Raw genomic sequence first — 15,111 nt, forward strand, 5'->3', positions numbered from 1 at the left:
CTTCACCGAAACTATTTGAAAACTTCTTCGCAAAACCATAGCTTTCTCCGAACGGTCATCGGCACCTTTCATAGCTCTGACAATGTGACGGGCAGGTAGAGCATGAGCCTTCGGAGATGGCTCTTTACCATCAATATATGCGCGAACATTCAACCTTTCTCGGACTGACTGCTTTACTTCTCTAACATTGTCGTACATCTCAATTGTACACACATAAGTGTCATTCGACCGGCGCGCGACCAGCATCCCGATACCGGCACCAGAAGCGATACTGACAGCAACGTATTTCCGTATAATACGACTATTATAAGTGTCCCGTTCGCGTATCTCTCAAGAGCCTAAGACCGTGGATCTCTGGCAAACACATCATCATCGTCGTCTTCTCCCGAGGGCAGTGGGGCACTTGAACACATAGTAGACCGAGAGGCTCGAGGCAACCACTGCGACTCCATCACATCTAGCACGCACCATGTCTTACCAGAATCCTAATGCTATTCTCGAGGTATCCGGACGGGAATGTCCTTGCAACAGATATGCCGGCGGATGCTCCGCCCAAGGGCTGAAGAATGCCATTGGTTATTCGATCATAAGAGGCAACGATGACGCCGCACTCAACCATGCAACATCTTGTTGTCAAGAACTTCTGAAAACCCTGTGCAGCAACGGTATGGAGCCGGTCTTCCTCGAACGGGATCATAGGTGCCGTTTTGTTGGTAGCCTCCTGCCAGACCTCCTTGACCAGAGATGCTCGGCCCAGGTGCTTGAGGTATTCTTGCGCTACACAGGCTACGTCGACCTCAAGCACCCCGATACTCTTGGAATACTCCAAGTGATAATTGAGCGTCTTCTATGGATGGATCTTTGCGAGGAGAACAAACTGGACGAGCACTCACGGCTGAAGATCGACCTCATACTGCTCGCTATCAGCAGCAGGTTCGACGGTGTGGATCCCAAGTTCGAGCGCCAGTTGACCTTCAATCGGATCAAGCCTTGGTTGATGGATCGTTGTAGGTGGGCTGCTTACCCGCCCATGGCTTCTTATCCGCCCAACGCACACTTTCCAGCGTTTCTTGGTCTCTTGGACGCCATGATCTCCTGTTTCTGGGACAACCGACATCGAGACAACGAGTTGAATATCCTCTCACGCACCATCTACGACGATGCGTTTTGGTTCAGCCTGCTTGAGATGTTGTGGACGGATCAACGCATCATCAACGGTACCATGTGTCGCGTCGTAGACATCTCACGCAGGCTGCTGCATATCGGGAAAGAGATGAAGGAGAGGGGCATGTGCGCGGATCGAGACCCCTTCACAAAGAGAAACTTTTTGACTGAGGGTCGTCGCGGCTGGAAACTCCGGAATTTGGTCAAAGAACTGAGGGATGGCGCAAAGGGACGCAAGGATTGTCGTATTGCGGCAGATTGGTCCGATGACGTTGAAGTGGGATTCAGAATTGTGGGCGAGAACCAGGGACGAATCAACTTCGACAACCAAGCTGCGAGAATGCGCAAGAATAGTTGGCTGGAGATGGGCAGACTCGTGCGTTCCTGAAAGGATTAATCCAAGGGAGCCAAGGTCAAGAAAACTCTCATCGGAACAACCATAGTCGTGTTTGCTACAGATCTGGCATCTGGCGATGGAAGAAATTGTGCCTTAGCTTCACACAAAATTCAATAGAGGTGGGCTCACACTCTCGCATTGTTCGTATGTTGCTGTCCTGCCCAACTGTCATGTTGTTTTCGATTCCATGGTTCTATGACCGTAGCGTTTTACTTCGTAACCCATTGACTCTCTCTTCTCGATCTGTCGTTCCTAGGTCTGCTTCAGCCTATTCCTTCCAGACAGAGCAAACTCTGTGCCCTTTCACACTGTCCGTGGTGGGAACAACCAACTGGCAACGAAGAAGCTGCTTCAATTCAACTCTAGTATTACCCATGGTCGGCGACCTTTACGAGCACCCTCCGGGACATGTCCCTAAAACATCTATACCAAATGTTTTAAGACGCCATGAGAGCTGCGAGGATCACGAAAGACTTTTTCAGCTTTATCCGCTGGCAATTTCCGAAATACTGCAAAAAAAAAAAAAAAANTTTATCCGCTGGCAATTTCCGAAATACTGCAAAAAAAAAAAAAAAAGAAAAAAAAAAAAAGAAAAAAAGAAAAAAAGAAAAAAAGAAAAAGAAAAAGAAAAGAAAAAAAACCCCATTCAATGGCCGGGTTGCTTAGCTATGCAACACCACGACTCTGCTCCGATGGACCATGACCTACGGGCTCTATGAAAATCCACATATAACACCCTTATGAAATGAGAAATTTGAGGTCACGTTAAACTTTTTGTCGCTTCCAGAGAGGTGGATTGTTGTGCGTGGGGCTTGCATCTGTCAAGATCTCGCAATGGGTTTGGATGACAGCACTTTTCCACAATGTTGTGGATATGGCGGCGTTTTGGCCACTTTGCCTTGCAGTGCGGTTCTGCTCAGGCCCAAATTAGAAATCCCCGGACATTGAACTTGTAACACTCGATGAGTCTGGGGATCGCTCCTTGTCCACAACATCTTTATTACTGGTTGCTCGGATGGTATGTTGGCCCGGTCGGCATTTCTGTTCCAAAGCAATGCTCTCTCAATCTAACCTGTAGCACCTCCTCATCAACACTATGCAAGAGGCCCTGGCGCGAAGACTGCCGACCGACACATTTTAAATTCATTGCAAGAAAATTCTTCTACTGTCACTGGCCACATAAGGGACAATTGATCTTCATCCATGCCCGCCATTGCGGCTCATCATGCTCCCATTCAGCAGGAGCGAGCGATGGCTTGGCGTTCGAATAAGGTGACGGGAGCCCCTGGTGGCGGTACCCATCCTTTCCCGCGGCCCATCAACACATCCCTCAGCTGCTTGCCTTACCTTATCAGGCTGCCTTTGAACTTGGTTAGAAACGGAGCACCTTCGGTCAGAACCTCTCAGCTTCAAGCCCTGTGTCTGTCATATTCGTTAGTTCCGTCGTATCGTTCGACTGTTACTGGCCGAAATCATCATTGTTTGGGCCCCGCTGAACAAGGTGTGGTGCGAACAATGCGGAACTGCGCTTCAGCGGCCAATCGGAGGGAAATGGGACGTGGTGGTTGCAGGCCAGGGCTCCCCGAAGGATGCAAGGTGGCCTGCATTTGCGCGTTCCAGCGCTGCTCTCAGCCAGTGTGATGTCTCCCTTCTTTCGGCACTACTTCCAAAATCGAAGTCAACGCCGTGGGCTAGTTGGATGAGCAGCGCCCGGCTTTGATGGGCAATGGAACACAGCGCGCGCACTTGTGTCACTCGCCTAACGAATGTTGCTGTCTGCTCTGCTCTGCTCAGTGGAAAGAAATATTCTTGAAGTAGCAGTCATTCACAGAGTAAGTTCACGGTAGGCGGGACACAAAGCCAACAGATGCGAGGACGTCGACAAGCCTTGTGCGCCAGCCCGCCGTGGCTGCGGCAGCCGTCGGGAGGGGCTTCGAGGACTTCGTTCCATTGCCGGCGCAAATCTCCTCGCGTGCCAGCCTCCCAAAGCAGCAACTGACGGCTCCGGGATGGTAGTGGTGGGAGATGGCGTGTTCGTTGGGCGGAAGTCAGCAGGTAGACTGCTACCTAGGGCGGCCGTACGGGTGAGCTAGGCGGTGATCCCGGGTGCGGGGGGAATCAGCCTCTTGCGACATGGCTGGCATGCCGAGACGACGACACCTCCCCGAGAAGGCTCGCCCACGGGGGGTTCCAAGGCAACGATGCGGCGCAGGCTCTCAATTATAGAAGGTGGAAGGAGTCCAGAAGGGCGATGCGATATGTGAAATTGAAGCTAAGAGATAGGCGAGTCTCGTCGCTTACTGTTGAAGAAGGGACAATCGACAGGTGACAGATGGCGGGAGCGTACATCCAGCGAGGAGGAAAGGGCCGTATGGTGGTACGGCCCACCGTTGAATCGTCTTGGTCATGCTGGCCGGCGTCTTGGTGTCTTGGGGGATTCTTCGGGTCGCTGGCATTCGCAGGTTGCGGCGGGAAAGGTGCCCACGGATCGTTGGCAGGAGTCTGAAGGGGCGTTATCTGGCTGTGGCGAGGGTGCCAACACCGATAAAGCAACTTGGCGAGAGCTTGGTACCAGTGATGAATAGTCGATAAAAGATGCCAAAATTTGCCAAAGGGTTGGCGAGGGTTGGCATTTCTGGGCCGGCGAGTGAGGTGTCGTGATTTTGTGGAGGGAGCTGGGTTTTGTTTCTCGCTTGGGGGCTCAATGGCGTTGGAAGCAGGCGAGTCTCGTTGAGGTAGCGGTCGCGTACTCTGTAGAGACCAGGGGTCTGCAAGTCGGTGGCTTCAATTTGCGAATACGTAATCGCGTGAGCGAGTGCTTCGAGGCAGATTGGAAGCTCACTGGCTGCGTGGAGGACTTTTTGAAAGGCCAAGGGCTGGGCAGCGCAAAGAGTCTGCAAACCGCAAATTGCATCCATTCATGGAGGACGTTAGGTGAGCAGCCGTCACCCGTTGAATCGATCAATCCGTCCGCCCATTCCCCATCCATAGATCTGTGCTGGTGCCACGGTTTTGGCTGTAGGGTGGCCGTTTGGGGGCGCGCGAGACCGCTGAACGATTGCGATTGGCCTCGTCTGGATTGGCCGAGGTGGTACACGTTTCTTCCTCTCCGGGATTAGGCTAGGAAGGAATTCGTGTGAAGCGCAAAAGAAAGTATAGATTGTCGCGAGCAAAGAATGTCTGGTGGGCAACTGTGTCACGTCAAAGGATGAGAGAGAATGTCGCCAGGGGAGGTGCCTGGGGAGGAGCTCGGGACGGGAGTTGGAAGGCACCTGTCCGCTAAGACGAACGGGGAGTAGTACGGCGGTGCGCTGGAAAGGAAGGAGGACGGGGCGGGCGGGCAGGGCAGTTGGAGGCAGGCGCCGCAGATGCAGGTGCAGGGTCCGCTGCTTCTCTGTCGGGTGTGACAGGACAGCATTACAGAGTGTGAGCAGGTGCGATAGCCGTGTTACGAGCAATACCTTCCATCCTGAGGTAAGAGCACCTTCCAACAAGTCGTCTGTGGCTTCTGGTCACACTCCTCCTTCCTGCCTTCCTGCCTGCCTTATCCCGCCAGGTGCGTGAGGTGCTCTTTCCTTTTCCCATCCCCGGTACGTACCTTTCACCACACCCTCCAACGGGACCCACATTTCCCCGCCAAGATCGCCCCCCGCCGCCCCTAGAAGGCGCGGAAGGTCCTCACGTCCTTCCATGCATCAGTCCGGGCGGGCTCCGCTGATAATGGTCAGCTACGCACAAGATACACGACGCTACCTCCTGAGTAGCCCTCACAACGGCCTCTTCTCCTCTCAGAAACATCTGATCTCTGTGTCTCTCCTGTACGCCATTTGCTGCCGCGGTCTCTGGCATGCCCGTGGCCACGGGCCATGTCATATCGACGTCCACACCCCCGCCGACTCCTCGACTCACGCCCACGTCCACCAATCCCATCACTCTCTCTCATTTGTCTTGGTTATTCGGTATCTATTCAACATGCTTGGCTACCTATCCGTAGGCAGCCCACGCCTCAAGTCCCTTCTCCGATCAACATGGGGTCTTGCGACACTTCCCTGAACTCTCCAAATCCACCTTCTGTTCTCGTCCGGCATCCCGTCTGCTTCACTCCACTTCCCCAAGACTTGGCCTTCCTCTGCCGCTTGGCAAACATCCATCTTACTCGCCTGAGTCCGGATGTCGACTCTTGTAGCTCTTTGACTCGTTGGTTACCGCTGCTTCGTTACCTCTCCATTACCTTGCTCCCCTCCGCATGCCTGCCAGTTTCTCGCCGCTGATAGTCATGGATACATGTAATCGCTCGGCACGACAAGAAGATACCGGATAGGGTGCGAGGCCAAGGTACCAACACGGATATGGATGCATGCTAAGATGTGCTAAGGCAACGAGGGCAAGGAGCTGGGAAGCGCCAGAGTGACCGTCGCATTTGCAGCTGCTGCTGTCGCGTCCTCCACCGATCGCCCTCTCGTCCTTTTAATCCGACCGCGTCCCCCCCTCGACTCTCAGCGAGTTTTCTCTTCTCCTACCCTTGTGCTTCACCTGTCATTCTCCGCAGGCCCGTCGCCTCCTTTCCAAGCAACTGCGCCCAAGGGCCCTATCCTTTCCTTCTCTGAGGACGGACAATCGCCCAGTGCGAATCAACAACATGGCGGCCGAGAAAGACATCCACGATGGCGTCTCGACGCCCGAGACCACCCAGGTCCATACCGGAACCCCCAGCGGTGGCCTTCCCCCTGTTAGTGGCAAGGCTGCCACTGCATATGGCGAAGGTGCTCTGAGCCATGGAGCAGCCCAACGTGACGAAAACTTTTACACGCGTAACGGCCTTAACTTTGAGTCGTTCAAGCCTCGCGACTATGGTCGCGGCATCGTGGAGCTTGACCGTACCATGAAGTCGCGTCATCTTCACATGATTGCTATCGGTACGTTTCTTTGGCGAATGATGGCTCTGGAGCGACTGCTGACGTGACTATTTGACAGGCGGCTCCATTGGTGCTGGTTTCTTCGTCGGTTCCGGAGGTGCTCTTAGCACTGGTGTCAGTCTCCGCATGCCCCCAATCGTGATCTACTCAATACTAACCTCTTGAAGGGACCTGGATCTGTTCTGATTGACTTCATGATTATTGGTGTCATGATGTTCAACGTCGTCTACGCTCTTGGTGAACTCGCTGTCATGTACCCCGTGTCCGGTGGTTTCTACATCTACTCATCCCGCTTCATCGACCCCTCTTGGGGATTTGCAATGGGTTGGAATTACGTATTTCAGGTCAGAACGTCCGTAGATTGACTGCGCAAACACAAGCTGACAGCAACTAGTGGGCCATTGTCTTGCCTCTCGAACTAACTGTATGCGGCTTAACTATCAATTACTGGGAAGGTGCCAGAGAAGTCAGTCTGGCGGTTTGGATTACCGTCTTCTGGGTCGCCATTATCTTCATCAACGTATTTGGAACTTTGGGATATGCCGAAGAGGAGTTCTGGTCCTCCCTTCTCAAGCTTAGTGCTATTTGTGAGTGGTGCGCATCCTCGATCAAACACGATGGTTCTAATTAATTTGCCAGGCATTTTCATGATTGTCGCATTTATTCTTGTCTTGGGAGGGGGCCCTTCCAACGGCCGCTACAACGAATACTGGGGAGCTCGATACTGGTATGATCCGGGTGCCTTCCAAAATGGATTCAAGGGCTTCTGCGGTGTGTTTGTCACTGCCGCGTTCTCTTTTGCCGGTACCGAGCTTGTTGGATTGGCTGCTGCTGAATCCGCAAACCCACTCAAGTCTCTCCCGGGCGCCATCAAGCAGGTGTTCTGGCGTATCACTCTTTTCTATATCTTGGGTCTCTTCTTCGTCGGCCTCCTCGTCCCCGCCAATGACCCCACCCTCCTCGGTGCTGAAAACGCCTACGCTGACGGCGCTTCGCCTTTTGTCATCGCTGCCAAGCATGCTGGATTGAACGGATACGACCACTTCATGAACTGCATTATTCTGGTTTCTGTTCTGTCACTTGGCGTTTCCTGCGTTTACGGAGGCTCCCGTACCCTCACTGCTCTTGCGCAACAAGGCTATGCCCCCAAGATCTTCAGCTATGTCGACAAGGGCGGTCGCCCCCTGCCTTCCGTTATTGTTCATCTACTTTGCGGTGCCCTTGCTTTCATGAACCTAGATGCTGACGGTGAGACCGTCTTCAACTGGCTTCTCAACATGTCTGCTCTGGCTGCTTTGTTCACTTGGGGATCTATCTGCTTGTCCCACATTCGCTTCCGCAAGGCTTGGGCGTACCACGGCCACACGGTTGACGAGATCCCCTTCCAGGCGGCCTTTGGCGTTGCTGGATCTTGGGTCGGCCTAGGTCTTTGCATCATCGTCTTGATTGCCCAGGTAAGCTTTCTTGTCATTGAAGGTTTTATGCCGCTTGCATTACTAACACTACCATAGTTCTTCGTTGCCATCGCTCCTCCCAAGAACAACGATGAGCTCAACGATGCTGAGGGATTCTTCGAGGCGATGCTTACTGTTCCTGTTATCATGGTCTTTTGGGTCATCGGTTTCGCCTGGAAGCGCACTGGCTGGCTTCGCACCCACCAAATGGATGTCGACACCGGTCGTCGTGAGCTTGACTGGGATGAGATCAACGCCTACAAGGCTGAGGTTGCTTCCTGGCCTACCTGGAAGCGCATGCTGAACAGGTTCTTCTAGATATCTGTTGCAAAACTTCGAGACCGCAACTCTACTGAACTGGACTCAACAGTCAGGATAGTGACAGCCACTCCAGGTCACCTTGAGAGAAGGTTGCCGGATTTCCTTTTTCGAAACGCGCTTTAGATACCACAATCTATCCTTAAATATCATTTGGATCTGGTTACTCAATCCACTTCCAGAGGCTTGTAATATGAACGGCGAATAATAGAAGTAGTAGCTGTGATCACCCCCAATGACTGATCGTGAAACTGGAAACAATCTGTAGCCTACAATGATCGAAAACCCTGCAAATGCACATTGTGAACGGATCCAACGCCTGAGTAACAAATGCCATTGGGGTTCATCGGCTACCCACGGCTGCTGGCAATGGGTAATCGGCACAACCACTCAAGTTAGCCCTGACACTTCCTGGTATCGGTGAGCTGCAGACATTTTGGATGACACCGATAAATCCAAGAGAGGAAGAGGTATCATGCAAGCCGAGACCGTCCATACATGGAATCCTCCAGGAATCAGGGCATGGGCGTTGATCTATCATACGAAGTTCTCGCAGGGGAGATGTACATTAATATGAAGGGCAGGCAGATAAGGTTCAGGGGGTGCATATGACGGCAGGATTGGCGTGCCGGGCGCATGTATGCGGGAGAAGAGGTCTAGAATGCTTCCGTGCCCGGTTGTTCCGGGGAGCTGGGTTGCTGGCTGGGAGGGAAGGGCGAGGCGAGGCGAGGCTAGCCAAGGGGGCTTGGAAGGTGTGCCGAGGTCTAGGCATGAAGATAGGTTGGCAGCATGCAGGTCTCACAGGACGGGGACCATGGGAAATACCCTACCACGTGCATCTTCTGAGGCTTGCTAGGCTTTTGAGAATCATCCCAAGTATATTGAGGGACATGGCTGATGTTCGTAAGGTCATTCGGACTAAACAGTAACGTATCTACGGCCGTCGACCATGGAGTCACAGCCTAAATCTCCTCTAAATCCGTCTAAGAAGATTCAATGCCAAATCCACGGAAGACTATGTCCTCACATCGCTTCAAGAAGTCGAGAATGTCTGCTTCAGTGTGCCAAGCATCATTGTACGCCGCGCTCAGACACAGCTCGCCTCGGAAGGTGCCCAAGAACAGACCCAGCCCGTTACCGAGCTCCTCGCCGGTGACCCACGGATCATGAGCCTCAAAGGCTCCGTTCTTGGGAGCGATGATGCCGTCAACGCGCCCCATGCTCGAGATAGACACGGAAGGGTGGGCCTTGGGCGGCGGGACGGGGAGAGGCCGGGGGCCAGTGGGCAGCTCGGGGGTGATGGCGGCCCAGATGTCGGTGGCGAGGGCGTAGTGCTCCGTGTCGTTGCGGACACCGTGGTAGAAGTCCTTCATCTGCTGGACGATGGGCAGGAACTCTTCCTGAACGGACTTGGCGTTGTCTTTGCCATCGGCGGGGAGGTCCATGTCGACGACGAGACTCTGGCCTGGGACGGAGTGGTAGAGCGCCGCGGGGTGTTTAGCGGAGTTGTAGGGTGCCTGGCAGCTTGAGCGCTCGTTGCGGAGGATGTAGTTGACGTAGCGGACGCGCTTGGAGACGGGACTGCGGGGCTGGATGTCGCGGAGGACGAGGGCGATGGCGGCGTGGAAGGCGTGCGTGGGGGTTGCGGAGGCGGCCTTGCAGGCTTTGAGGAGGGCGGAGGTTTGGGTCTCGGTCAGGGTTCGGAAGACGCGTTGGTGTCGGTGAGGAACGGCTGCGCCGCGGCGGTAGGGCATGTCGATGATTTCAACGCCGGGGGTTTCCATTGCGGCGGCCTTTTGGGCGGACATGTCGGCCAGATGCTTCTGCTGGGCATCGGTGAGGGAAGGGGGGACGTTGGCGGCGATGCGGAACGGCGGGCTGAGGTTTGAGGCCTCGGAGCCGTCGAAGGGTGGGAGCTTGTAGGCATCGCCTTCGGAGTACGCCTTGGCTGCATGGGTGATGAGGTTGTCGAGGAGGGTGAGGGTGCCGATGCCGTCGATGATGTCGTGGGGCGAGCGGAGGACGAGGTCGCGGCGGACGAGGCCGTCCTTGTTGGATGGTGGGCTGAGGACGAAAAGAGTTGGGACCTTGGGAGCTGGGGGGTTGGAATTCGCCCAGGTGATGCCAGTTTGCTGAGAGGAGACCGGAACCAGGGTTGTCTTGAGCCAGGCCTCTTTGTCGGCTTCATCTTGGAACTGGCGGTAGGTCTTTGTCCATTTCCCGGTGGTGGCATCTTGAGTAACCTGGGAAGCAATGGTGGGATGGTCGTGACGGAGTGCGAGCCATGCTTTCTTGAGAGCTTCATCCACGGTGCTGGCGTCGGAAGAGGACCCGGCGTTGGTGGCATCGACGGTCAGGGAGACATGACCGGTGATGGCAAAGAACATGAGGCCGCTGCCCTCGTAGAGAACGGGAAGAATGGCATAGTGCTTCTCTATCTCGTCGACGCTGCGTTGCCATAGTCCGGTGGAGGTTTGACGCCAAACGAGCTCAGGGTAGGTGGATGCCATGCTGAATCAGGCAGGGTGGATGAGCAGACTGTGAAGGTCAAAGAGATGAGGGGTAGCAGGATGCTTTCATGATCGGGTTTTCTGAGGAGGTCAGCTCCTGTTCTTCCTATGGTTTGAGAACTCACTCACGCGACATGGAAAGATTCCCGAAAACCCCGCCGTCGTCGGAAGGGTTCACGACAGACCCGATTTCCAACATGGATCTACCACGATCTCACAACGGCGGTTGGGAGATGGTCCAAAAGAGGAATGGCGGCGTCAGTGTGGAAGGTGGGGAAGTGTCAAGGCGGGCCATCAAGATCATCCGATTGGCTGGGATATCGCCGGAGATTAGCCATGACGGGCCCCATGTCCCTGTTGCTCATCTGATTGGCTCAACTTTCCGGCATTCTACCGGGTCGAGGGTCGTTGCGGACTTCGTCGGAACTTCTTGAACGCGACATATGTAAATCCATGACCATGACGGCTTTGTAACAGAGCTTATGCTGCGCCCACGAAATCGAATTCTGCTCTTCAATATCTGACAATAACTGCAAACCCCAAAGCTCACTCAAAATAGAAGCCGGCATCTCACTGTCGATAGAACACTGCGCTTGCAACCTCGCCCAACTCAGACTTCCAGAGAAACTGATCGAACTCGTCCTCCTCCCATTCCTGACCACCAAGACTCTTGCTTTGGTCATTGACAGCGGAACGTATCACGGTCCAAAGCTGCTTCATGCGCTGCGACCACTCTTCATCGTTTTTGGGCACTGCCTCCTTGGCCTCAGTAACCTCCTTGTTGGCCAGTGCCAAACTGGCCTCCAGAAGTTTGTACTTGGCACGCCAAACTGCCATCTCATCATCACCAAGTGGGTCATCCGCAGTCTCGGTGCTGTCGTTACAATCGTCGTGGTGCGATGGGCGGACCTTCCAAGGCACAACCACCTTGTTCGACAGATGATTGCCAGTACGCTTACGGCTGGTGTTGAGGAGTGTTGCTGTAAGAATGTTCAGTTTCGAAGCTTTAATTTACCTGACAGATACAGTACTCACTAGCATCATTTATCTTCAGCTGCTTGGCCTTGAGACCGCCTTCGACGATGCGGGTGAAGTCATCCAGCGCGTTGAGGAAGTGCAGGAAGCAGGGCTGAATCTTGCTGGTATCGTATCCGTTGGCGATGAAACGCTTGAGGGCTTCAAGAATCTTCTCCATGATGAAGGATGATTTGCGTGCTGCGGAGACGAAATTCCAGGTCCGGCCTTTGTTCCTGAGCTCCCTGAACGCGTAATCAAAGATAACTCTGAGACTGAACACGTCGTGCGTGTGGTACACATCCGCGGCAACCACGATGATCTGGCAGATGCGACTGGCGACGTCGAACTGGCCACCAGCGGAGGGGGGCTCACCCGCGGCTCGAGATGGAAGGAGAATCTTGGCAACAAGGCCGGACATCTGCTGGCTGGTGAATGGGGCGGTTTCGGGTATGCCGAAGTCCAGTCCTGGCAAGAGCTTGATGTTCGGGTGAGCGGAGTAGTTTTGACGCGGGAGCAGAGTGCGAATGGAAGCAAGGTCAAAGGCTCCTTGGCTGAGGCTTTCCCCCGTTCCATCATCGTCGTTGGCGTTGTCGCCAGTGTCATTCGTGTGTCTTCTGGCGTCGCTCGGTGCGCTCTCATCGACGGCATGAGCTTCACCAGACCTAATATCATTCAACATGACATCAATAATGTTAATAGAAGAATAGATGAACTTATATCGGTAGGGTATGGGGCCCTGTTGGGCGCGAGGGCGACTGAGAGGGTGTCGAGGCCATCGCGATTTGTGTTGACAGTTGTTGTGGTTGGGGTGAACGCCTGCCGAAAAGTGTGTGGTTGAAGATGAGACTGGTTTTTGCTTCTCTTTTTTTCTCGGGCGCTGGAGAAGAAAAAGGTCGACGTGAGTGAAAGCAGCCGCCAGATGGAGGAACAAGAGCCATTATGGAGTGAATAGGTAAGCTATTGTTCACAGGTGGGTCACGTGCAGCTGACCTCACCGGCCCAGTCAATGTGAGAATCACGCTGTGAGGTCTATAAGGAGGTTTGCGTCCTGGATTTGCAACAGCGGGTGGAGAGGTGACAGTGCATATGCCGAGTATAGCCCAAATGCTAGCTCAACACCAAGTTATACTATCCAACGCTGGAGCCTCTGGGTTCAAATCCTTTTTGAGTCGCTTCTTTTTGTCCATTTCTCCTTTTGTTCCGTTCCTCCCTTGCATAAGAAAACGTCTCAAATCGCAGGACATTACTATTTATATATCTTTCTCTCTTTCTCACTCATAAAATCTCTTGTGTTCGCCTGAGAACTGATTGTAGATCAACTCTACTGCTAATTGTCTTCCTGGCACACTTCCCTACCGAAAAGCATACCGATTGACTGGAAACTATTATATTATGTTATTTTGCCATAGTCTCAATGCGATATTCTGTTATGACTTCGAGTCTAGGATACCATCCCTTCATCCCGAGCAAGACCCGGCTCAGGTGAGGATCTTCGCTGCTGTCGATGCGGCATGGAGCGATTGTTCCGACCACATTTCCTAAACAGGCAAACGGATGCGGAGATCCACAATCCCCTCTTGCATGGGATGGAGTATCCTTGAAATGGATAAGCTTATTGACAAGCCTTTTCTGCACTGCGTGAGGTCGCAGGTTGGAAAACATTACTCCTGTCACAACTTTCAAGGAATTCATCAGCATGAAGTGGCTTAGAGGTCTGGCGTTGGTCTCCGCCGTTGCGGCAGCTGGTTCATTCAGGACCCGGAGCCCACCGAGAAGCATTTGCGCAGACGCCGGCGGCGGACATGTCGGCTACTACAGTTTAGGTGGGATAGAGGTCTTCATACAGGTGCCTCCTAGCTGATTTGAGACAGAAACCGACTCGAAGCACATGTTTTTCTGGCTGGCAGAAAGTCGCGGAGAACCGAGCAGCGACCCGGTTATTCTTTGGATGAGTGGTGGTCCCGGTGCCTCTTCCGTGGCTTTCGGTCTCTTCCAGGAACTTGGCCCTTGCCTAATTGACGGCGCCAACTCAACAAGATCAAATCCATATGCATGGAACAATAACGCGAACGTCATTTTTGTTGAGTATGGATTGCTCCTGAAACCACTGGGAAGGCAAGGCATAAGCTGATTAATTGGACTGGAAAGTCAACCATCAAATGTTGGCTTCTCATATTCTGAAATGGCTGTGACCAACTTGGAAGACGCCACATCCGACATGTACAACTTTCTCACGGCGTTCATGGAAAATTTCCCGCAATATTCGCACCAAGACTTCTACATCATAGGAGAGTCGTATGGAGGGACTTGGGTTCCAGCACTTGCAAGAAAGATCCACCACCGACAGTCCTCCCCGATGGCGCAATTCGTGCGATCAACTGCGAATATCAATGAGACAAAGATCAACCTGAAAGGAATCGGACTGGGCAACGCACAACTCTCACAGAAGCTGCAATGGCCTGGGTTCTACCCAACGGGATGTCTTGGGCCCAATCCAGTCTACAATGAAAGTGTTTGCGCCACCATCGAAGCGCATATGCCGCAATGCGAAAATATGCTGCAGATTTGCACTGATATGAAAAATAATGCCGAAGTCTGTAACAATGTGCTATATTATTGCAGGAAGCGAAGCGTCTACTTTATCTTCGACGAGCACCTGAACCCTTATGATTTCCGCAAGCCTTGCCCTGGCGGCGGACTATGCTACGAAGAGGCGGACTGGATCGCGGAATATCTCAACTCTCCCTCGGTAAAACGGGAGCTTGGGGTATCTGCAGATATCACATTTAACATCATTGACTATGAGCTCGGACAATACTTCGACGAGTCGGGAGATGTCTCTTTTGACACCGTCGCCTGGGCTGGAGAGCTGCTTGATCAGGTAAGGAGGATGATATTGTTTCTGTAAACCCAAGGCTAAGATAATGACAGGGATACAAGGTGCTTGTCTACGCTGGCAACAAAGACTGGTTCTGCAACTCAGCGGGAGAAAAGAATCTGGTTCACAACGTTCGTTGGCGTCACCAATCCGCTTTTCAAGCACAGGACTTCCAATCATTCACTTTGGATGGAGAAAGAATAGGCACTTTCAAAGAGAAAAGTGGCCTCAGTTTCGCTGAAATTTTCGATGCGGGACACATGGTGCCAGCTGACAAGCCGAAAGAGTCACTTTTCTTGATCACGTCTTGGATGAAGGGGGATTTAATTTCTACGTAAAATGATCATAGTCTAAAAGCATTGTATCTATTGACATAGGGGAGTTGGAGAAAGTACAGGTGAAGGGAATAAGAAGTGGTGATGCTTGGAAATGAGTTGCTTCGCCATGCAAACTGGAA

The 15,111-nt window shown here is 53.1% G+C and overlaps 5 protein-coding genes across 5 annotated transcripts; 4 read left to right on the plus strand and 1 right to left on the minus strand.

Moving 5' to 3' along the window:
• Positions 1-469: 469 nt before the first annotated feature.
• Positions 470-1,552, plus strand: GCG54_00014995 (uncharacterized protein; the record flags this gene model as incomplete). Its single annotated transcript, XM_045414814.1, has 1 exon — positions 470-1,552. The coding sequence occupies one exon, from the start codon at positions 470-472 to the stop codon at positions 1,550-1,552; it is 1,083 nt and encodes a 360-aa protein (XP_045260936.1).
• A 4,648-nt stretch (positions 1,553-6,200) lies between these two features.
• On the plus strand, positions 6,201-8,249 carry GCG54_00014996 (Amino-acid permease inda1; the record flags this gene model as incomplete). The annotated part of the gene is made up of 6 exons (XM_045414815.1): positions 6,201-6,477; positions 6,536-6,591; positions 6,645-6,821; positions 6,872-7,064; positions 7,117-7,931; positions 7,989-8,249. The coding sequence occupies 6 exons, from the start codon at positions 6,201-6,203 to the stop codon at positions 8,247-8,249; spliced, it is 1,779 nt and encodes a 592-aa protein (XP_045260937.1).
• Positions 8,250-9,232: 983 nt separating this feature from the next.
• On the minus strand, positions 9,233-10,759 carry GCG54_00014997 (uncharacterized protein; the record flags this gene model as incomplete). Its single annotated transcript, XM_045414816.1, has 1 exon — positions 9,233-10,759. One exon carries the CDS (start codon positions 10,757-10,759, stop codon positions 9,233-9,235), a length of 1,527 nt encoding a protein of 508 aa, XP_045260938.1.
• A 2,713-nt stretch (positions 10,760-13,472) lies between these two features.
• GCG54_00014998 (Carboxypeptidase Y-like A) lies at positions 13,473-13,907 on the plus strand (the record flags this gene model as incomplete). The annotated part of the gene is made up of 2 exons (XM_045414817.1): positions 13,473-13,599; positions 13,648-13,907. 2 exons carry the CDS (start codon positions 13,473-13,475, stop codon positions 13,905-13,907), a joined length of 387 nt encoding a protein of 128 aa, XP_045260939.1.
• A 51-nt stretch (positions 13,908-13,958) lies between these two features.
• On the plus strand, positions 13,959-14,992 carry GCG54_00014999 (Serine carboxypeptidase-like 48; the record flags this gene model as incomplete). Its single annotated transcript, XM_045414818.1, has 2 exons — positions 13,959-14,657; positions 14,708-14,992. 2 exons carry the CDS (start codon positions 13,959-13,961, stop codon positions 14,990-14,992), a joined length of 984 nt encoding a protein of 327 aa, XP_045260940.1.
• Positions 14,993-15,111: the final 119 nt, after the last annotated feature.

The sequence above is a fragment of the Colletotrichum gloeosporioides genome (assembly GCF_011800055.1).
Source record: "Colletotrichum gloeosporioides strain Lc1 chromosome Unknown consensus_66, whole genome shotgun sequence".
NCBI classification, from domain to species: Eukaryota; Fungi; Ascomycota; class Sordariomycetes; order Glomerellales; family Glomerellaceae; genus Colletotrichum; species Colletotrichum gloeosporioides.